This window comes from Cervus elaphus, chromosome 10 (assembly GCF_910594005.1).
Source record: "Cervus elaphus chromosome 10, mCerEla1.1, whole genome shotgun sequence".
In the NCBI taxonomy this organism is placed as follows: domain Eukaryota; kingdom Metazoa; phylum Chordata; class Mammalia; order Artiodactyla; family Cervidae; genus Cervus; species Cervus elaphus.
Window position 1 is genome coordinate 50,711,970 of NC_057824.1, and position 23,728 is coordinate 50,735,697.

The 23,728-nt window shown below is 45.5% G+C and overlaps 1 protein-coding gene across 1 annotated transcript; it reads left to right on the forward strand.

Annotated features, from left to right (window-relative positions):
* The first annotated feature begins 796 nt into the window (after positions 1–796).
* KPNA7 (karyopherin subunit alpha 7) lies at positions 797–22,644 on the forward strand. Its single transcript, XM_043915552.1, has 10 exons — positions 797–829; positions 1,070–1,195; positions 4,950–5,032; positions 5,454–5,722; positions 7,106–7,188; positions 8,710–8,973; positions 10,814–11,047; positions 13,283–13,465; positions 17,569–17,715; positions 22,431–22,644. The coding sequence occupies exons 1-10, from the start codon at positions 797–799 to the stop codon at positions 22,542–22,544; spliced, it is 1,536 nt and encodes a 511-aa protein (XP_043771487.1). The 3' UTR covers positions 22,545–22,644.
* The last annotated feature ends 1,084 nt before the right edge of the window (positions 22,645–23,728 follow it).

Sequence of the window (23,728 nt, forward strand, 5' to 3'; positions counted from 1 at the left end):
ACAGGAATGGAACCCTGTATGTGGACAGCAGGGGGAAGGGTCAGGATATGAGAAGGTAGAAGCCGAAGGTACAGAGCCCTCTTTGGGGAAGGGCCACTTAGTGATGGGACCAGCACCGCAACCGGCTCCTTAGGCCCCCAGTGTGTCCCCTCCTCTCCAGACAACACCACAGTGACCCTATTTTCTTTTCTTTTCTTTTTTTGGCCGCACCATGTGGCTTGTGGGATCTTAGCTCCCAGACCGGGGACTGAACCAGGGGCCCAGAGGTAAAATTGCTGAGTCCTAACCCCTGGACCACCAGGGAATTCCCCCTGACCCTATTTTCAAGAAAGGATTAAATAGCTTCTTTAAAGAACTGCAAGTATTTAATACACACGGACTTCCTTATAATCAATATTTTAAAGCCTTCAACCCCAAACTCATCTATCCATAATGATTAGATCATTTCCCCGGGATTCTCAATACTGTGAAGTCCGAGTTTTGCCTGATAAAAGAAGAAAAGAATTTATTTTTTGGTTGTTTTTTTTAGAATTTCCATCTTCTTTTTTTTTTTTTTTTTTTTAGAATTTCCATCTTCTTCTTCCTCTGGTGTCCAAGTAAAACTCTTGGGATTAGCCCAAGGCTTGAATGAAACACAGGCTGTTACCCAACAGCAGAAGTGGTCGAGGCAGTCTGGGGTTTCGGTGCTCCCTCCCGTCCCCTGCCCCACCTGGGTACCCACAGCTGGCAGGCCCAAACCTGCTTTTTCTGGAGCTAATTAGCACCAGTGAAGATGCACTCAGATTTGGGGCAAGGGATGCCCGGCTCAGATGTCTCTACACCTGCCAATGTGCAGGCATAATCTTCCTTCACTTTGGAAGACTGACTCTCTAGAGGTGGTGAGGAGGAGGAAGCCAAGGAGGTGAAGCGAGCTGACTGTTGCCCGGCTGTGCGATCTGAACTCTTCAGCCTGTTGCATCTGTGAATGTGAAATCAGATGCTTTGAAGTGTGTTCTGAAGACTAGTTGTGGTGGCCACCTGACCCCCACCCCCAGCTCTGAGGGTTCCCATTCCTTCTTCTCCTCACTAGGCAAGGCGGCAGCAGAGGATTGCGGTCAGCCTGGAGCTCCGGAAAGCCAAGAAGGATGAGCAGGCCTTGAAGAGGAGGAACATCACCAATGTCTCACCTGACCCTGCTGATCAGCAGACCAAAGGGGTACGTCGGGAACATGGCATTCAGAGCAGTTGGGTGTAAAAATATGTCCTTAGTAAGTTTCTGTGCCCTTAAAATGTTTGATTGAGAACTTGCAAGTTTTAACTGAGGCACTTTAAAGAAAGAAGTCGAGAGATGGTCATTAGAAGTAAACTGATGTTGTCAGAAAGCTAAGTGTCGTTATCTTTGTGGCCAAGAGTCTTGGATCTATGTTCTAACAGGAGATGGAGAAGGTGCTACTTCTCATTGAAAATTCACTTGCTTCCGTTCAGCCAGAAACAGGAAATGAGGGGTCACGAAGGTTCTGCCTCAGCAGAGGCATCTAGTTACTCAACTTGTCAAGTCTTACCTCAGACTTGAATGCTGTCATCTCTCTTTCATTCTGCATCCATCTCAGCCCCCCTCAAAGCAAATCCTAGGATGAGTTTCAGGCCCATACGGTTATTTCTTCTTTAAATGTTTGTGAAAGTTCACCAGTGAAACTTTCTGTGCCTGGGCTTCTCTTTGTGGAATTTAAAAAAATTGATAACTCAATTTCTTGTTATAGGTCTCTTCAGATTTTCTCAATCACCTTTGGGGATTTGGATTTCTTGGAATTTGTCCCTTTCATCTAGATCATTTAATTTGTTGGTGTACTCTATTTATTGAGTCTCTGCTGCTGCTGCTGCTAAGTCACTTCAGTCGTGTCCGACTCTGTGCGACCCCATAGAGAGCAGCCCACCAGGCTTCGCCGTCCCTGGGATTCTCCAGGCAAGAATACTGGAGTGGGTTGCCATTTCCTTCTCCATTGCATGAAAGTGAAAAGTGAAAGTGAAGTCGCTCAGTTGTGTCCAACTCTTAGCGACCCCATGGACTGCAGCCCACCAGGCTCCTCCGTCCATGGGATTTTCCAGGCAAGAGTACTGGAGTGGGGTGCCATTGCCTTCTCCAACTGAGTCTCTAATTTTGTTTAATTCTGTAAATTCAGTAGTTATGTCCCCAATTTTATTCCTGGTTTTAGTAACTTGAGTCTTACCTATTTTTCTCTTGGTCTATCTAGCTAAATATTTGTCATCTATATTGCTCTCTTGAGCCAACTTTTTGTTTCATTTTTTTCTATTTTCTCATTCTGTTTCATTTGTTTCCACTGTTTTTAAAAATATTTTCATTTTTTCTGATTATTTTGGGTTTTAAAAATCTTTTATTTCTCATACTTTAAAGTGTGAAAATAGGTCATGGGTTTGAGAGTTTTCTACTTTTTCAATATAATACATGCATTTATGGCTACATATTTCCCTTTAAGTTCTGCTTTACTTGCATCTCATCAGTTTGGGGTTATCATATGTTTGTTTCAGTCATCTCAAACTGTCTTCTAATTTCCCTGTGGTTTTCCATCAGTTATTTAGGAGTGTGTTGTTTAATTTTCACAAATCTATATGTCCCAAATTTCCTTCTTCTCTTAGAGTTAATGCCTTTTAAAAAATCAATTAATGCATTTATTTTTGGCCGCCCTGGGTCTTTGTGGCTGGGCTCGGACTTTCTCTAGTTGCGGCAAGTAGGGGCTACTCCTCGCGGTGGCGCGGTGACTTCTCACTGAGGCGGCATTTCCCGTTGCAGAGCACAGGCTCTAGGCATGCAGGCTTCCGTAGTTCTGGTGCAGAGGCTTAGTCGCTCCCTGGCACGTGGGATGTTCCCAGACCAGGGTTGGAACCCATGCCCCCTACCTTGGCAGGTGGATTGTTAACCACTAGACCCTGGAAGTCCCCACGTTTTCTATTATTTGTTTTTAATTTCATTGCACTGTGGCTGGAGAATATACTTTGCATGATTTCAGTCTTTTCAACTTTACTGAGACATGCTTTATGGCCTAACATATGGTCTATCATGGATAATATTCCATGTGCCCTTGAAAAAAATGTCTATATTCTGTTTATTGGTATGGGTGTCTGTCAGGTCTGATTGATCTGTAGTGATGTTTAAGTCTTCTGTTGCCTTGTTGTCAGTGAATCTGGTTGTTCCATCCATTGAGTGTGGGGTTCAAAGTCTCCAGCTGTTATTGTTGAATTCTCTATTTCTCCCTTCAATTTTGTCAGTTTTTGCTGCACATAGCTTGGGGCTCTGCTGTTAGGTGAATATGTGTTTATAACTATTATATCTTTTAATGGATGAATTGACTTTTATTATTATAAGATGTCCTTCTTTATCCTTAGTAACTTTTGTCTTAAAGGTTGTTTTGTCTCATATTAATGTACCCACTCCAGCTCAGTTTGGTTGCTATTTGCATGGTATATTGTTTTCAGTTCCTTTCCTTTCAACTCTTTTTTGCCTTTGAATCTTATGTATGTCTCTTGGAGTTTCCTGGTGGTCCAGTGGTTAGGACTCCACACTTCCACTGCAGGGGGTACCAGTTTGATCCCTGGTCAGAAAACTAAGATCCCACATGTCATGCAGCACAGCCAAAAAAAAAATGTGTGGTTAGTCTATTATTTGCCCCCAACTATTATCTAACCCCCTCTCACCCTAAGCAACTGCGAATTTGTACCACTTCCTTGAATTGTTTTTAACGAATACCTCCAGGAAAAAGACTTTTTTCTTTATGTGAGAATAAATAAAATAAAATATAGTCTTACAAATGGGATCTCCCAGGAAACCACCAGAAGGATCAAATAATAACTCTCTGGGAATGAGGTTTTAAGGGAGAACCAACCTGTTCTGCCTCCTCCAGTGCCTGCTGGGCTATTGGTTTTTAAAGCGCCCACGGAGCTGGGGGAGGAGGGGTGGGGTTAAGGCAAGGCAAAATGCTGCAGTCCTCGCTGTTCTTCCTGGGAGTTAGACAGTTTTCTTGAGTAAACCCATTTGAGCTTGAATAAAACAAATTGCTGCAAACTTTTGGTCAGTTTCCAGAGTTGTAAAAACGTTGACTCTATTTTTCAGGTTTCCCGTTGCCTTTATGGAAGAGAATTTTGAGGTCCTGACTCTGCCATTTTTGCTGACACCCTTAGCACGTCTTTCTTCTGGCTGCGCCGGGCCTTCATTGCGGCGCATGGGCTTTCTCTAGTGGCGGGGCGGGCGCTGCTCTCCCGCGGTGCACGGGCCTCTCCCAGTGGAGCATGTGCTCCAGGGCACTCGCAGGCTCCGTGGTCAGGCTGCACAGGCTTAGCTGCCCCGGGGCATGTGGGATCTTCCTGAAAGTGGAAAAAAGAGAAAAGTACAAGGGTTAGTTTGCTCAGTCATACCCTGCTCTTTGTGACCCTGTGGACTGTAGCCCACCAGGCCCCTCTGTCCATGGAATTCTCCTAGCAAGAATACTGGAGTGGGTTGCCATTCCCTTCTCCAGGGGATCTTCCCAACCCAGAAATCGAACCCAGGTCTCCTACACTGCAGGCAGATTCTTTACTGTCAGCCACCAGGGAAGCCTGGATCTTCCCATACCAGGGATCAAACCCATGTCTCCTGTCCTGGCAAGTGGCTTCTTAACCACTGGACCTCCCAGGGAAGTCCCACTAGCTTCCCACTAGCTTGTATGGGAGTAAAAGGCTCTGGGGACCCAAGTGATAATAGAAATTACCTCTCCCCCAGAGCATGGGGAGTGTCCCACGAATCCTTGAGACCTATGAGACCAACAAGAGTTCTTCCCTCTCCTAATACAGACCAGCATGCAGCTTGGGATGTACTGTTCAAGCCAGCTTCTTCTAATCAGATAGATGGCGAGACTAGATGACCTTCATGGTTCCTTTTGGCAGAGACTCTGACTTGAATCTGTGGTCTCCTTATACAGGACAGCCTCACCCTGCAAGAAATAATCGGTGGTGTCAATGCCTCGGATCCAGAACTATGTTTCCAGGCCACCCAAGCAGCCAGGTATCACCAAACAGACTTGTATCATCGACGGGTTCCTAGCCAGACTCCACTGGCCTCTTTGGTCTCTTGACAGTGGCGGAACACCCACAGGATGTAGGAAAAAGCGAGTCCATCTAAAAGTGAGATGCAATTGCTCCTCTACACTGTCCTTGAGAACAGCTTAAGATATGCAAGTGTTGTCAGAGATGAATGGCTTCATTTAAATTGGCCTCTGCAGAAATGGAGGCTCATAGATAATAACTAAAAATGCTGCTTCATCCCCGCAAAGTGCCACAGGCTGAGTGTGAGGATCCAAAAGAGCTCTGGCCCAGCTGTTTGTCTCATTGGATAGTTAGGAACGCCAAGAACATCCATAAAGGGGCTTCTCCCTTCCTGACTCACAGGATATGTTCTTGTCTTTCTTTTCTCTCACACTGCAAAGGAAAATGCTGTCCCGGGAGAAGAACCCTCCTCTGAAGCTGATTGTGGACGCAGGACTCATCCCCAGGCTGGTGGAGCTCCTGAAGTCATCCCTTCACCCCCGCTTGCAGTTCGAGGCAGCCTGGGCTCTGACCAACATTGCTTCGGGGGCCACGGAGCTGACTCGCGCCGTCGTGGACGGGGGTGCCATCCAGCCCCTGGTTGAGCTCCTGTCTTCCCCTCACATGACTGTGTGTGAACAGGCCGTGTGGGCCCTCGGGAACATAGCAGGTGAGGCTCTCCCCACCGGGGAGCTGAGAAAACAGTGGGCCGGGCATGTGGCATGCCAGGGGAGTTCTTTGGGGAATGCTGTAGATCAGACACTCTTAAGTATACAAATACCTAGCAATGCTGGCAAGAGTAGAACAGGCTTTATCGAAACTCAAAGTCAAGTTCAGAGGCCAAAAACTGAAGCTGAAACTAGGTGACGTGTGTTCTGAAGCTCCAGGCTGCCTCGGGACCTCTGCCAAGACTGGGGTCTTACAGCCTCAGGGCTTAGCGGCTTCAGGAACAAAAGACAAATCTCTGTTGACACTGCTCATCCAGGGTGGGGATATTCTGACAGACCCTTACATCACCCAGGACCGTAAAAGAATTCTACCTTCAGTGAAAGCTGCCCAGGGAACACACACACACACACACACACACACAAACGTTTGCTCAGTGTAGGGGAAAACTCTCCCCATGAAAACGCGACCCTAAGACCGGCCTCACAGATTTAGGACTGGATGCGATACTCGCTGTGTGGCCCGAGAAAGCACAAGCTGGGGATGCGGGCTGCAGGGGTGGAAAATCCAGGATCCCAGGCTGAATATAAATGTGAGGTCTCTGGGGCGAAAAAAAACTCAACTGGGCCCCTCAGGGTTTTGACAAATTAAGATCAAGCAAATATTAGCAATTTCAAGTTCAGAGAGTCAACAGTCCTCCATGACCGCATCAGCAGAAACAAACAGTGATTAGACCTCCAAGGACTTCGCGTGATGGGATTAGCAAACACAGAATATAAAATAAGTCTACTTTTAAAAGGCTCACAGACGTAAAGCATCTGTTACAGAGATTTCATCTCTCATTTTGCAGTAAGGAACAGGCAAAATTGGGTGATGTAGTGTAGTGTAGCTTATGCCTTGCCTGATGGTTGAAGGGCTGAGATGTCTAGGGTCTAAAGTTGATCTTCTAGCCCAAGTAGCAGATAGCTGTTGGCTAGCATCTGTCTGTCTCCCAGACTTTGTTTTGAGTTGCATTCGGGAGTTGCCAAAGCCTTCTGGGAAGACAGTTTGGTCTCTACTGGCCTTTGTCTCCCGAGAACCATGCTGTGAAATGCCGCCAGCATTTAGAGCGCATTTCCCGGGGTCTGGTTGCCTGGCTCCTTGACGGGCCCAGAGACCATGCTTCTAGCAATCCCTGCTGTGTGGTAGCTCTTTTCCACATCAGACCATCTACTCAACCAACATGTTGGAGACCCAGGGGTCTAGTTCATGGTTATACTATCTGCTTCCCCAACCCAGGAATGAGTTTTGGCTTCTCACCCTTTGCAGAGCCTTTTGAAGAATTTGTCACCCACCCCAGGAGTCTCTCCGTTCCCTCTTAGAGTGTTGTGTTCTTATCTATTTGTAGGTGATGGACCAGAATTCAGAGACAACGTTATCTCAAGTGATGCCATCCCACATCTGCTGACCCTGGTTTCGTCAAGCATACCAGTTGAGTGTCTTTTTGATGAAGTTCATTAGCTCGGTATACAAGTCCCCATAGTTGGGAAATGGGGAATGTGCTTCCAGACCAATGCTAGGCCATGTGGTCTGCCCGGCCCCTTGCAACAGCGATGATGAACAAGGCCTCGGACTGGGTATCACTTTGAGGAGAGGCTGATTCACATTTGTCCTCAAGGATGGTAACGCTGATCTTTGGAGTAGGGGTGGAGGTTGGGAGAGATCCACTGGAAGTTTTTCTAAACTTAAATCCTGCAAACGTAGATGACTAAGCTCTCTATTCAAGGGGCACAGAAAGAATTAGTGGCTCACCGATACTGTTCCTGGGTAATAAAATAGGGTCTAGGTTTGAAGCTTAGAGTCCAGGGGATTGTTGTGGCAACAGTAGAGGACTCCCTGGGTTAGGAATGAAATTCAGATTCTAGATTTGCCTTAAACAAAAATGAGAAGGCTGCTTCTGAATGTCAAGGGAGGGACTTCCGTGGTGGTCCAGTGGTTAAGACTCATTGTTCCCAATGCAGGGTACCTGGGTTTGATCCCTGTTTGGGGAACTGGAGCCCATGTGCTGCAATAAAGATCTCACTTGCAGCAACTACGACCTGGTATGGCCAAATAGAGAAATTAGTCTATTTAAAAAAATAAGGGACTACATGCCCTGCCCTCAAGGTGAGAGAGAACCTGATATGGTTGAACTGGAAAAAGCCTGGCATGATGAAGGGAGCTTGCAAGCAGGGAGCAGTGTAAGATGGATGGCAGGTGGGGTGAGGGACTTAGACATTAGTCGGGGAAAAAGGAAGCCTTGGGAGGATGTCACGGCAGGAAGTGAAGCGACCTGATCTTCCAGAAAGACTCTCTGGCTGCCGTCATAGGATTAGCGCCGAGGGAGACGGAGAGGCACGTGGACCTGGCTTGCTGCTGTGATGGGCACAGAAGGGGGAGGCAGAAAGAAGCGAGGACTGGCCCCAGGTTTCAGCTTAGGTTGTTTAGAGGACCCTCCTCTTAGAGATGTGGGGAGGGTAAAGGGGAGAAGGACCTGGGGCCCTAGTTGTACATATTAAGTTGAAGCCAGTGAGAGGCACCGGTGCAGCGACACCGGAAAGGTAGCTGTGCTTGTCTGTCTAGATGACGCGCACACATGTATCATCCAGCCGGGCGAGGTCAGCCAGAGCAGCGTTCAGCCCAGTCTAAACTGGCCAGCTGCTTGCTTTTTTATGAATGAATTAATTTTTTATTCTTGGCGGTGCTGGGTGTTCGTTGCTTTGCGAGGGCTTTCTCTACTTGCAGCAAGTGGGGGCTATTCTCTAGTTTAAAAAAGCAAACCACAACAACATAAAAACAAAGCTCCTTCTCTGCGCCGCTCCAGGGCTTATCGCCTAGAACAAATTCCTGTTTGAAGCTCAAATGCTTTGGTTCCTACTGATCAATGCTATTGATTGAGGATGCCCGGGACACATTGCCGTGGGCACATTTCCTCCTTCGTTCCCAGTGCTAGAGGCAGTCTCCTCGTTACAGGTCCCATTCCTGCGGAACATCGCCTGGACCCTGTCCAACCTGTGCCGGAACAAGAACCCGTACCCCTCCGACCACGCGGTGAAGCAGATGCTGCCTGCCCTCTTCTACCTCCTGGGGCACCCAGACAGAGAGGTCCTCTCCGACACCTGCTGGGCCCTGTCCTACCTCACCGATGGCTGCGATGCGCGCATCGGCCAGGTGGTAGACACCGGGGTCCTGCCCAGGCTGGTTGAGCTGATGAGCAGCTCGGAACTCAATGTCTTGGTAAGCGTCCCTGGTCCCGTCGGTCTCTGTAGGGGCCTTCAGGTTAGAGTTCGCAGGTCATCATCACTTGAGCAGGTTCTCTTCTTCCTCACACCCCAGTCTCCCCCTGTCGGTATTCATCCTTTGCCTGGAACAAAGCTGGTCGTCTGCGTTTCCTTGGTGTCTGCTGCTCTGTAACCAAAGATCTGAATCGACTTTGATCCAAAATCATAGGGGTATTCAATGACTTACTTTCTCTTAATCTGATAACTAGAAAAGAGAGAGAAGCACCAATTAAAATTGCCTATTTAAAGATAGAGAAGCACCAATTAAAATTGCCTCCACCTAGTGAAGTATTCTATTTTTAGAATTTTTTTTTTTTTTTTATGTGGACCATTGTTAAAGTCTTTATTGAGTTGGTTACAATATTCTGTTTTATGTTTTGGATCTTTGGCCACCAGGGATCGAATCCACACCCCCTGGACCGCTAGGAAAGTCCCTAGTGAACTAGTCTTTTATGGCCTTTCCTTCTACTGTTCTCTGCATGTAGATGTTGACAAGTTGGGGTATGTGTGCGCACGTTTTAATGTAAAGCTTATAACATTTGATTTTTTTACTCTAGTATAAAAGTTCCCCCTTATCCTCTCCCCAGATGGTTCCCTTAGACTACGTTGGGTGTAGATGGAAAGGAAGTAAAGCCAACATCAAATACGTGACTCTGTGACATATGTCACTTGCATAATATACTTCACTGGACATGTAGTTTGAAGCATGGGTACCCCTTTTGATTTCTATGCCTATAATTGTATATTATGTAATCTTAGCGATCATCCATTCAGAGATGAGCATATCATTGCTCAGAAGTCAAGGCTAGTTTGGGGATAGTGTTGGGGGCATGAAGGTGTGAAGACATCTTCTAGAAGTTGTTTATCATGAGGGCTTGGGGCCCAAATGCAGCAGACTGGCAAGGCTGTGTTTGACCTATGGCAATACTTACAACTCTCCCTGGAGTAGCAGATACCTAGTGTGATAGGTTAGGAAGATTCTAGACCTGTTGATGGGCTGTGCTGGGGCTGTCACTATGGTACAGAGAAACCAAAATAAACCCACAGTCGACCTTCCTGGGCTTCCTAGGTTGCTCAGTGGTAAAGAATCCACCTGCCAATGCAGGAGCCACAGGAGACTCGGGTTTGATCCCAGGGTCGGGAAGATCCCCTGGAGGAGCAAATGGCAACCCACTCCAGTATTCTTACCTGGAGAATCCCATGGACAGAGGAGCCTGGTGGGCTACTATCCATGGGGGCCACAAAGAGTCGGATACCACTGAGCTACTGAGCATGCACACACGCCCCCCATGACTCTCCTAGAACAGTTGTCTTGAGTCCAAACATAAACCCATCCTAGGGACCTTCAAAGATACTGAGAGAACCTTTATGAATACATCCCCAAAATGCCACTGGGACTTCATTAGCTCTAATTAAATATACAAAGGAAGTTTGATATTTATGCTAAATACAAATTCAGTAGAGATGATTACATTATAAAGATGACGATCAATTTAGCAACTTTCCCGATATAAGGACATGAAAAGGACAGCACTGTTTGGTAAATGCATCACTTGACCTCTGACCCACTTGAGCTGAAACTACTGGGAGGCTGACAATTACCTTTAAACTATGTAAACAGCCACGGATGCCCTGAGTGGAAAAGGATCATAGATATAATCTTTGTTCACAGGCTTCCGGAAAACCATCCGAACAGTACGACAGACGTTTGGGAGGGCATGGAGTTTGGTGCAATGGTTATCTTCCACGATGACAAATTTGCAATATTGGTTACACTTCTCACCTTGGTCCCCCAGACCCCCTCTCTCCGCACCGTGGGCAACATCGTCACGGGAACCGACCACCAGACCCAGCTGGCCCTGGACGCAGGCATCTTGAGTGTGCTGCCCCAGCTCCTGACGCATCCCCGCTCCTCCATCCAGAAGGAGGCAGCCTGGGCCCTGAGCAACGTGGCCGCTGGGCCCCGCCAACACATCCAGCAGCTCATCGCCTGTGGCGCCCTGCCTCCCTTGGTGGCCGTGCTAAAAAACGTAAGCAGCCCACGCGGCGTCCCTGACAGAAGGCTACTTTGCGTTGGGCTGTACGTTCAACTCCTTTAGGTATTCAGATGCAGACTGAGAAGCAAAATTAATTGAGATCATGACAAATCTACAAAACATTAGTTTCCTAACTCTCCCTGAAAAAAAAAGGAGGGCATGCCACTTTGGATAGCCCGTTAAAAATTTAGAAGACTTAACAAGTCAATGAAAAGGTGATCCCACAGCTCAAATATCCAGAAAAATGTTGAGCTGGTAAATACTGGCTAATCTCTAGTGTTAAAAAAAAAAAAGTACCACCTACTTTCCTTGGCAAAAATGGGAGGAGATTTGGTTTTGTTTTGTTTTAGGAGGAAAAACATATCAGGTTATAGTGATGTTATACACGGAAGAAAGGGTGCCTTTTCAGTATAAAAATCCCATCGATGAAAGCGTAAATCCAGATCTACCAGGAGAAATACGCTAAAGCTTCCTTCTTCCTCCCGATTCCCACTTCCTTTCCCCAAGACAGCTGCTAACATCAGCATTTCTTTCTGTCAACTTTTAGTGGATGAGCTATGTTTAAACCATCAACTTGGGAAACAGCTCAGGAGTGGTGACCTCGGGTTGGGGAGGGAGGTTCATCTCAGGCTGACTGGGGGGTCCCCAGGTGTGCATTAGGTATGGAAAGCTAAGCCAGGAGTGCTCCCCAAATCATGGCATCTTCCAGTCTGTCAGATGCCTCCTATCCTGCGTCCTATCCAGAGTCTGTACGTATTCTAATCAGAAGCATCTAGTTGGAAATCAAGGAGTGATCTTTTTTCCATACTGTGCCTTTTGAACTCTAACTTGCTTGCAGCCATATGTTGTTTTAGTGTTTTTTTTTTCTTTTTGCTTTGCTTTATTTATTTTATTTTTTGACAGGTTTATTAAATTATTTTTATTGAAATTTTCATTGAGATAAACATAGATTCACATGCAGTAGTAACAAATTATAAAGAGATATCCCGCATATGTTTGCAGGAGTTTCCAACATGGTAACATTTTGTAAAACTATAGTATAGTATCACAACTAGGATATTCACCTTGATACAAACCACTGACATTATTTAGATTTCCCATCTTACTTATTCTTATTCGTATGAGTGTGTGTTAAATTCAGAGGAATTTTATCACCCCTGTATGTTCTTTATCCACTGCCTTCATCAACACACTAAGAAATTACAACACAACAAAGATGCCTTCTGTTGATCTTTTAAAACCCACTCATTTCCTCACACCCTACTTTCATCTCTAAGTTCTGGCAACAACTAACATGTCCTTCATTTCTAAAATGTATCATATTTTTCTTTTTGCTTTGTTTTAAACCGAGGTCACAGTTTCCCCCAGCCATAAAGTGGGAATAACTCCTCCTGCAAATGGATAAAAGGATCCCTGATAAATGAGTTCCATCTTTCTGAGCCAAGTGCTTCCCTTTAATTTTTCTCTGCTGAGTCTGTATTGCTGCATGGGCTCGACTCTGGTTGCGGCGAGCAGGGGCCACTCTTTAGCTGCAGCGCGAGGGCTTCTCCTTGTGTTGTTCTCATTTTGTTGTTTTTGCAGAGCACAGGCTCCAGGGTGCATGGAGTTCAGTAGTTGCAGCTCACAGGCTCAGGTTTAGTGCTCCTCGACTTGTAGAATCCTCCCAGACCAGGGATCAAACCTGTGTCCCCTGCCTTGTCAGGCAGATTCTTTGCCACTGAGCCACCAGGGAAGCCCCCAAGTGCTTTTCATAAATGTAAGGGTGGCGTTGAGTGAGATTTCAGTGGCTTTCCTGTGTCCCCACCAAGTAGGGTGCTCAGCTCTGGAGCTTCTTGTCCAAAGTTTTACTGGGGCAGAAAGACTAGAAATGTAGACGCGGGTCACTATAATCTTAAAACCCCACGTGTCATTCCTAATCTGTACTGTTTACCTGTATTGGTTGATATTGGTTCTCTTTTTCTTATAACCTGACTCAAGGAAGTGAGTCTGTCTGAATGTAGAACCTTCCTCGAAGACCCTACACGAGTCTGCCTTACCTCATTCTTGGCTTCTCAAAGATGCTGTCTTCTGTTCAAAAAGCTAAAGGCAGGTTACCAAGGGACTCTGTGTAAATTGCACATGGAGTCCCGGGAAAAGGTAGCCCAGTTCCCTAGGAATTGAACTACATCTGCATCCCTGTATTTCAATTCTTCAGAATCTGTAAAGAATGGAAATGTTCTCTTTGTGCAGGGAGAGTTTAAAGTCCAGAAAGAGGCTGTCTGGACGGTGGCTAACTTCACAACTGGGGGCTCCGTGGACCAGTTGATCCAGCTCGTCCAGGCTGGAGTCTTGGAGCCACTAATAAATCTCCTCACCATCCCAGACAACAAAATCGTGATCATCATCCTCGACGTCCTCTTTTTCATCCTCCAGGTGAGCTGTTCTGAGCAGGTTGGTTTCTAAATAACAGTCTCTACATGAAGACATTTCATTTGGTCCTAAAAACCTAACTAGGACTCTCTCTTCCTCTCTACTTCCACATTCCCCCCCGCCCTCTGTCCACACATCCGGTGGATAGCAAGCCAAGAGGCCTTTTAATGAAGGTCCAACATCTTCATTTTCTCACAGAAGTGTCTGGGTGACCTGCATTGTTTTAGACGCTCAGGAAACGGCAAAGCAAAGTCCTTCCTTGTTCCATAGAGTTCATGTATTAGTGGGGAGAGGAGCAGATGTATTGAGTAGAGAGTTGCTGGTAGAATGTATCTGATGGAGGGGTAGTTACTGATGGCCCAGAGTGGGGAGGGCATGGTGATCTCTTCGAGGCAATAGTTTGGAGAAACTTCACTGAGGAAGAATGTTTGAGTAAAGGCCTGAAAGAAGTGAGTGAGTCTCGTGGGCACCTGGGAAAGTGGTCTCTAAGTGAAGGAGGCCTTAAAAAGCAAGGATGGGGGTGTGGCCAGAGAAGAGCAAAGGGTGGAAGCTCCTGGGAGACAGGCTCGTGACATCCAGGGGCCGGAGCACAGATGGTCTGTGAGAACGTGGACTTAGTCTGAGTGAGAGAGAGAAACTAACCAAAGGTTTGAAGCAAGGAAGAAGCAGTCAGTGAGTCAGATGGCTGGCCCTTCTAGAAGATGAAACAGAATATACTTGGAGGAAGCAACAGGACATTAGCAAGGATAGACCTTGAGGGACCATACTAGAGTTCCCACTTCCCAGTTCCTTTCCATTTAGCTGTGTGGCTGGGAAAATGGATGACAAAGCCTTGAGATAGTTCTAGAGAAGTCTTATTTCTGAAATAAAGGTGAGTTAAGCCAATATTTACATACTATCTGTGTCAGTTGTACACTGAAAAACTAATTACCCTTCTAGTGGCTTAAACATTGTCTCACACAGTTTCTGGGTTTAGGGATCTGACGCAACTTAGATCTGAGGCAGATGGTTCTGGCTCAGGGTCTTAGAAGTTCAAGATGGAAACTGGGGTGCAGTCTCATCTGAAGGCTTGACGGAGGCTGAAGGATCAGCTTCCACGAAGACTCACTCACCTGCCTAGAAAGTTCTTCTTACCACATGGGTTGCCCAGGACTGCTTGAGTGCCCTTCCATCATGGCTGCTGGCTTCCCCTGCAGCAAGCTATCTTCCACCTTCTAGCAAGGTGGAAGCCCCAATGTCTCGTATGACTTAGGAAGGAGGTCATTTCAATGACATCCTATTGGTTACACAGATGACCCCATTTCAGCATGGGAGGGGCTACTCAAGGGAATGAATATCCCGGAGGCAGGGATCATCCCAGGCCATCTTAGAGTCTGGCTTTATTCATTTGGTGAAGGTCTTTTTTTATGTGACTAAGCCATTGAAAAGTTTCAAAGTAACACCAGAGGACTCCTGTAAAAAGCTCACTTAAAGCACTCTTTTCATATAACTGTCCCAGAAAGAACTGACCCCAGTCAGAAACAAATTGGAAACAGCCCAATTAGACACTAAGACTTTGAGCAAATCACGGATACAGGGTAGAGACTTGGCAGCTAAGGCACAGGAGCAAAGCCGACTCACTGGATAAAGAGCCTGATGCTGGGAAAGAGTGAAGGCAGAAGGAGAAGGGGACGGCTGAGGATTAAACGGTTAGACAGCATCACCGACTCAGGGGACATGAATCTGACCAAACTCTGAGAGGTAGTGAAGGGCAGGGGAGCCTGGTGTGCTGCGGCCCATAGGGTCACAAAGAGTTGGACAGGACTCAATGACTGAGAGACAATAAGAACAAGGAAAAGTTGGACATAATGTGTGAAAGCGCTCTTGGAGCTGCAGGAATCTGTTCATCTCATTCATTTGAATTAAACGCTTGGGATCTTTTTCTTGGGAGGAGTCTGGGCACATCCCATCTGGAGGACCAGTGAAGCCCCTGTATCCAGTGGTGGCCCGTGGGACAGTAAGAAAGATCAAGATAAGATAGAAGAAGCTGGGAGAAGGCGAGGGTGGGAGGTTTCGAGAGAACAGCATGTATATTATCTATAGTGAAACAGATCACCAGTCCAGGTTGGATGCATGAGACAAGTGCTAGGGCCTGGTGCACTGGGAAGACCCAGAGGAATCGGGTGGAGAGGGAGGTGGGAGGGGGGATCGGGATGGGGAATACATGTAACTCCATGGCTGATTCATGTCAATGTATGACAAAACCCACTGCAATGTTGTGAAGTAATTAGCCTCCAACTAATAAAAATAAATGAAAAAAAAATTTAAAAAAAAAAGAAGAAGCTTCAGGTGGGCAGCAGAGTACGGTTGAGGTTCTTTGAAGTAACTTGGGGGCCATCTGCTGTTCTGTCCAAGTCCAGAATTCTTCTCCAGGGCTCCTTCTGCGCTGGGTCATCGCCCACTTCCCAGTTTTCTTGGAGACTAACCTAGCACATTGGCTCCTGCCTCTGTTTCTTTTTACTCAAAGCCTAGAGCTCACTCCGGACGTACAGAGAGGACTAGAAGGTATCAAGACTTAGACAAAAGTGCAGGCTCTCATCAGATAAATTAAGGCCTAACCCAATATTTAATGTGATCCACAGGAAGTTTTGTTTGTGTGTGTGTTTATTACTGCTCACATAATAGCCAGCAGAGTCCTAGAGGATGATAAAGTTGTTTCTTTCTCTCTTTCTGCTTCTCTCAAAGATTCTACTTAGGTGAACTACTCCTTTCCTCTAAGAGACTTGGGTTCAATCCCTAGGTTGAGAAGATCCCTTGGAGAAGGAAACGGCAACCCCCTCAAGTATTCTTGCCTGGAAAATTCTACAGACAGAGGAGCCTAACAGGCTATACAGTCCCTGGGGTTGCAAAGAATCAGACACAACAGAGCATACACTGCTTCTCCTCCTCCTTTCCTCCAAACACGCAACTCTCATTCCCTCAGAACTTTGTCCTAGTCTGTCCTTGTCCAGGGGATGACGTTAGTCTGTGATGGACCCTGGCACCGTGCTGTTCATTAAGAACCGGGTACTTCCCGAGCCTTTTCTGCACATCCTCTATAACTTAAACCTCTGATCACTTCCTCTATTGTCCTGTCTGGTTTTAATTTATTTTTTTATTGAAGTATAGCTGATTGCCATTGTGTTCATTTCTGCTGTATAGCAAAATGACTCAGTATATACCCATATATACACCCTGTTTTGTATTCTTTCCCGTTGTGGTTTATCCCAGAATATTAACTTTCTGTACTGCAACAATTCTTGTCTTGCCTGATTGTGTGAGTTGTGAAAAGGCTTTCTCTACATTCCACCTTTAATGATAGTTTTGTGGCCCTTGCCCATAGTGTATATACAAATGTTGAGTGAGTGAACGCCCATGTTTGAGAAATCCAGTGATCAGCACTGGATTCAATCCAGTCCCATCATTTGTTTACAGGGACCTCACTAGCTGCCAGGGTGTGTCTTCTGTTACCCAGGGTCTCCTGCCTGACCTCTCAAGGCTTTCCAGGGAGCACAGGGCCAGAACATCTGCGTTTATGTAGCATCAACTTGAACGTTCTTTTCTCTGTTTTGAAAACAATCTCCATTAATTAGAAGGGGTGTGCTTAGTCGCTCAGTTGTGTCCGACTCTTTGCGACCCCATGGACTGTAACCTGCCAGGCTCCTCTGTCCATGGGAATTCTCCAGGCAACAATACTGGAGTGAGTTGCCATGCCCTCCTCCAGGGGATCTTCCCAATGGGATCAAACCCAGGTCTCCCGCATTGCAGGCGGATTCTTTACATCTGAGCCATCAGAGAAGCCCAATTAGAAAGGGGATACCTACCAAATAGTGTTTAGCCATGTATGTATGGATGGTGGTATATTCAGAAAAAAGAAATACTGTATTTTGTGCAATGAAGACAAACCTCAATAGATAGATGACAGTTACCCCAAAATGAGAGGAAGACAATGCAATTTTAATTCAATCTGGGAAAATAACACTGCCGCTGCCCAGCCTGGAATGGGTGGCTTTGGTCTGATTCTACTGAGGTAAAGCCCCACGTCCTAAGGGCTTCGGTCCAGAGTCTCGCTCTTATATGGCCTGCAGGCAGCGGAGAAGATTTCTCAGAAGGAAAACATGTGTCTGCTGATAGAAGGACTCGGTGGGCTTGATAGAATTGAGGCTCTGCAACTTCACGAGAACCATCAGGTCGCCCTGACTGCGCTGAACATTATTGAGAGACACTTCTCCGAGGTAAGTGCCCAGACCTCCTGTGCAGGTGATCACCTGGCCGGTACCAGGGCTGTTCCTAGGAAGCTGGTGATGGACAGGCAGGCTTCTCTCATGACTCGGCCCTGAGCTTCTCCCCATCTGTATTATCGGGGCCACCTTTGAGTGGCAGCTTGGTCCTAGGAAGCTTCTAGACCCCTTTAATCTCATAGACACTTGTCCTACTGCCTCTGGTGTAGAATCTCACTCTTGTTTTTTGTTATTTTTCCCTACTTGCCTCTTCTGGGGGAGGGAGAGGAAAGGAGTATGATGCTAAAGTGACTTTGTACTGAGAAATTCAAACAGCGAAGGGAGGCCAGCTTTTGAACAGCCATTTTGCTCTTTAACTGTATTTTGTCTCTTTCTGGGTTTCCCTGGTGGCTCAGTGGTAAAGAAGCCACCTGCCAATGTAGGAGGTGTGGGTTCGATCCCTGGGTCAGGAAGATCCCCTGGAGGAGGAAATGGCAGTCCTCTCCAATATTCTTGCCTGGAAAATTCCATGGACCGAGGAGCTTGGTGGGCTACAGTCCATGGGGTTGCAAAAGAGTCAGACACGACTTAGCAGTTGAACAACAGCAACAATAAATTGTCTCTTTCCAGAATAGGATGTTTGGGAATGAACTCTATAATAAAGGCTCCTAAGTTTCCTGTAGGAGCAGGGAATCATGATCAGATAGCATTAGATACTTTTAAAGACTTTTTATTGTAGTGAAACATATGTAACATAAGATTGACTGTTTAAATCGGTTTTAAGTGTATGGTTCACTGGCAATAAGTACATTTCACATTGTTGTACGGCCACCATCACCGAGCATCTCCAGAACTTTTCCAAACTGAACCTCTGTCCACATTAAACAATTATTACCCCCCTGCCCCCACCAGGCTCTGGTAACCACCATCTTACATTCCATCTCTGAGTTTAAGTACTAAGCACTTTGTAAGAGGAATCTACAGTGTTTGTCCTTTTGTGACTGACTTATTTCACTTAGCATAATGTCCTCAAAGTTCATCCATGTTATAGAATGTATCAAAGTTTCCTCCTTTAAGCCTAAATAATACGCATCGTATGGATGTGCTGCATTTTATGTAGTCATCTATGAATGGACACTTGGGTTATCCTTTTGGCTATTGTGAATAATGTTTCTATGAATATGGGAGTACAGATATGTTGGAATTCCTCCTTTGTGGGATCATATGGTAATTCTGGGTTTTGTTTTTTAGTTTTGAGGAACCACCATATTGTTATCCATAGTGGATGTACTATTTTACATCAACACACACAGTTTCCCTTTTTTTTTCTAACATGCTCATCAATACTTGTTTCCTGTGGTTTTTAAATTTCTTCTTTTTGGTTATACTTTTTTGTGTGTTTTTTTCGTTAAACTATTTTCTTTGTTTTTTTTTTTTTGATCATAGCCATTTTAATGTGTATGAAGTAGTATCCCATTGTTTTTTTCTCCCAGTTTTGAGATGTAATTGACGCAGAGAACTGTGAAAGCTTAAGGTGGCCGGCATAATGATTTGATGTACATACATCCTGAAATGATTAACACAATTAGTTTAGTGAACATCCATAATCTGAGATATAAAATAGAAGAAAACAATTTTTTTCCTTGTGGTGAGAACTCTTAGGATTTACTCTCTTAACAACTTTTACATATAACATACAGCAATGCTAATTACATTACTCATGTTAATTATACTTATCTATATAACCAGTCCATCCTAAAGGAGATCAGTCCTGGGTGTTCACTGGAAGGACTGATGCTGAAGCTGAAACTCCAATACTTTGGCCACCTCATGCAGAGAGTTGACTCATTGGAAAAGACCCTGATGCTGGGAGGGGTTGGGGGCAGGAGGAGAAGGGGACGACAGAGGATGAGATGGCTGGATGGCATCACCGACTCGATGGGCATGAGTTTGAGTAAACTCCGGGAGTTGGTGATGGACAGGGAGGCCTGGTGTGCTGCGATTCATGGGGTCTCAAAGAGTCAGACACGACTGAGCGACTGAACTGAACTGAACTGACTGATATGTATTATACCTATTTATCTTATAACGCGAAGTTTATGCCTTAACACTACCTTCATCCAATTCCCCTCTCCCCTCACTCCCACCTCTGGTTACCATGAATCTGATCTCTTTTTCTATGAGTTTGTTTGTTTTTGAAGGATAATTAACCCAGAACACTGTGTTAGTACCTGATACACGATATAGCGATTTGATATTCCTATACATTTTTAAATGTATAGAAATCAGAAAAAGTCTCATTCCCATCTGTTGCCTTACAGAGAGATTACATAGTCATTGACGATGTTCCCCACACTGTATACTTCATACCCATGGCTCATTTATATTGTGACTAGTAGTTTGTACCTCTTAATCTCCCTCGTCTATTTCTTTCATCCCCCTCAGGCAATCACGTGTTTGCGCTCTCTACCTCTGACTGTGTCTGTTGTGTGGTGTGCGTGTTTTGTAGATCCCATATATAAGTGAGGTCATACAGTATTTGCGTTTGTCTGACTTCAGTTAGCACAGTACCCTCCAGGTCCATCCATGTTGCCACAGATAACAAGATCATGTTCTTTTTATAGCTGAGTAATGTTCTGCATCTTCCCTATGCGTTCATCTATTGATGGGCATTTAGGCTGCTTCCATATCCTGGCTATTGTAAATAATGCTGCAGTGAACACAGGGTGCATGCATCTTTTCAGATTGTTGTTGTTTGGTCACTAAGTCGTGTCTGACTCTTTGTGACCCCATGGACTGCAGCATACCAGTCTCCTCTGTCCTCCACTATCTCTCAGAGTTTGCTCAAATTCATGGCCATTGAGTCGGTGATGTTATCCAACCATCTCATCCTCTGTCACCCCCATCTCCTCCTACCCCAAATCTTTCCAGCATCAAAGTCTTTTCCAATGAGTTGGCTCTACGCATCAGGTGGCCAGAGTGTTAGAGTTTCAGCATCAGTCCCTCATTTTCTTTGGCTATATATCCAGGAGTGGAATTGCTGTATCATATGGTAGTTCTACTGTGGGTTTTTTTTTTTTGAGGAACCTCTATTCTATTCTGTTCTCTACAGTGGCTGCACCAGTTTACATTCCCACAAATACTGCACAAGCATTCCCTTATCTCCGGATCCTCGCCAACACTTTTTGTTTTCTTGGTTAGTCACTGTGACAGATAAAAGGTGATATCTCACTGTGGTTTTGACTTGCATTGCCTTGATGCTTAGATGTTGAGTATCTTTTCATGTGCCTATGTCCATCTGTATGTCTTGTCTGGGAAGACAAGTCTATTCAAGTCTTCCACCCACTCGTATTCCAGTTTTTTTTTAATGTTGAGTTGTTTGAGTTCTTTGTGTTTATTGAATGTTAAACCCATATCAGACATATCATTTGCAAATATCTTTTCCCATCCAGTAGGCAGCCCTTTTCATTTTGTTGGTTGGTTGTTCCCTTTGCTATGTGGAAGCTTTTTCTTTTGCTATAGTCCCATTTGTTTATTATTTTTGCTTTTGTTTCCCTTACCTGAGGAGATCTATCAAAAAAACATATTACTGAGATTGATGTCAAGCAGCATGCTATGTTTTCTTCTAGAAATTTTATGGTTTCAGATCTTTTAAGTCTTTAATCCATTTTGAGTTTATTTTTGTACATGGTGTGAAAAAGTTGTCCAGTTTGATTCTTTGGTGTGTAGCTGTCCAGTTTTCCCAACACCATTTATTGAAGAGGCTGTCTTGTCCCCGTTGTATAGTGTCTGCTCCTTTTTCATAGATTCATTGATGTTCTGTAGTTTTGCATTAGGTATTTTTCATTTGAGGAAGGTGAGATCAAAGTTAAGTGGCCAGGTAAACATGGGACTAGGGGTTACACTCTGTTAAGTGTCAAACTTGAGTCATTGGCAAAATCCAGAGCTATACAATCAATATGACCAGGTTAGTGGTTCTTCCTAATGAGAGGCAGCTGATTTTAGTTTGGGACCAAGAGGATGCTCCCAAAGGAGAAATGACCCGGGGCAGTGATTAGCATCTTCTGGGTTAAAGGCTCCTAAGAAAACCTTATAATTAGGAAACTCATCCTGTAAAGGGGAGACAGTTCTGGAGGAGCCCTACAAGGGCTCCCAGTTAAAGACTTCTGATCTAGAAGTAATAGCTTTCTATACCTATTGTATCCTTACTCACTATAAGGTTAATGTTCTATATAACAAACTGCTTTTGTAAACAAGCCGGACACAAAAGGGCAAATACTATATGATTCCCCTTACGTGAGGGACACGCGGTTGTCAAATTCACAGAGAGAAAGTCAAATAGTGGTTGCCAGAGGCTGGGACGGGGACGGGAATGCTGCCTTGTTTAACGGGTACAGAGTTTTGATTGGAAACGATAACACTCTGGAGACAGATGACGGTGGTTGCAAAGCAGTGTAATTTGTCTACTGTGAATGTGAACTTCTAAAGCCACTGAATTGTCTGCTTCGTGGTGTAAGATGGTACATTTTATGGGATGTACACACACAAGCTGCATTTAAGGTCCATCTGGAGAAATAGTTCAAGGCTTCTCTCTTCTGATCTCTCCTCTGGGAGAGCCTCAAGGCTGACTCAGAGCAAATTCGAATCCACAGAAGATGTGAAGGAGTCCATCGCGCAGGGATAATGTGCTGAGAGCCTGAAGGTATAACGGTGTCTCTTCTCCCCCGAAGGAAGAAGAAACTGTCACAGCCTTACCAGCCCAGGACCAAGATCACAAATTCTTAAAGGACTTAACAAACACATACCACTGCTGCACAACTCCTAAACGGGGACCCAGACCCTAGGACTCACTTCTTTAAGAAAACCCCTTCCCCTTGGTATACCACAGGTGTAAAGCTTTTTTAAAACTGAATGTTAATAAAATTTTCCACATTTTCACCTCCACCTATCAAAGATGCAATTAAGCCACTTGTGCCCGAAAGCCACGTGGAATCCATCTCCTAAGTGCGTGTGGTTTAGCGGTTCCCTTTCAGGATCTTCAAAGAAGATCTTCAGAGTAGGGTGGCCTTGAGCTCCCCCGACAAACTTGGGTGAGTCGTAGATATGGTTTGACCAGTATTTCTTATATTTATTTGACTGTGGATCCCCGACCCTTTTCCTTGTCAGGTAAGGCTTGTTCATACAGAATGCTCTGCAGGGAAGGCTGTGTGGGCAGTGGTCACAAGGAGAGTGACGAGGATGGGAAGAACCTGGAGACACAGCGCTGGGTGGTGTAGGAATGGATACGGGCGGTTTAAAGCGGGATTGGACTCGATTTGTCTGATGTGAGCGTAGATGAAATCAAGTTATATTTTGCTCTAAAGTATTGCCCCAAATGTCATGCCCAAAGCATGTTCTCACTGGTCCTTGATAGGTGGGCAGGGAAGTTGTGTGGGTGTCCCTCCGAAATATGACTGGAAGGCAGCTCGTGGTCTCATTCAATGGTGAGAACAAATCCGTGATTCAGTGGACTCTGGGCTTTCCCGTCGGTATCCTCATCTTCTGGGGTGACTCTGCCAGCTTCTGAGGGCTGTGTTGGTGGGATGGGATCCTCAAAGAGTTCTCTTCTCCCACACAGAAGTGGAGGGGGCCTGGGAGATTCCTCTCAACTCCCTCTGTCTCTCTTTTTTTAATCAGCTCAGGACATCTAGTTGGGCACATCTTTGGCCAAACAGAATTTCACTCTCTGAGGACTTTGAATCCGAGACCCAGGGGTTGAGCCCTGAAGAAACAAAGAATTGGCAAGTGTTTGCTTCAGCAGCCGCAGTTTACCCTCAGTGGGATGGGTGTCCTCAGTGATGCCTGCTTCCTGCTTCTCCAAGGCTGCCCTTTGGTCCTGTACATTCTCCTTTGTTCCTCCCACAGATTGTCTTTTTTATTTTTGGTCATGCCATGTGACTTGCGGGACCTTACTTCTCTGACCAGGGATTGAACCCATGGCCCCTGGCAGTGAAAAGTGCCGAGTCCTGACCCCTAGACTGCTAGGGAA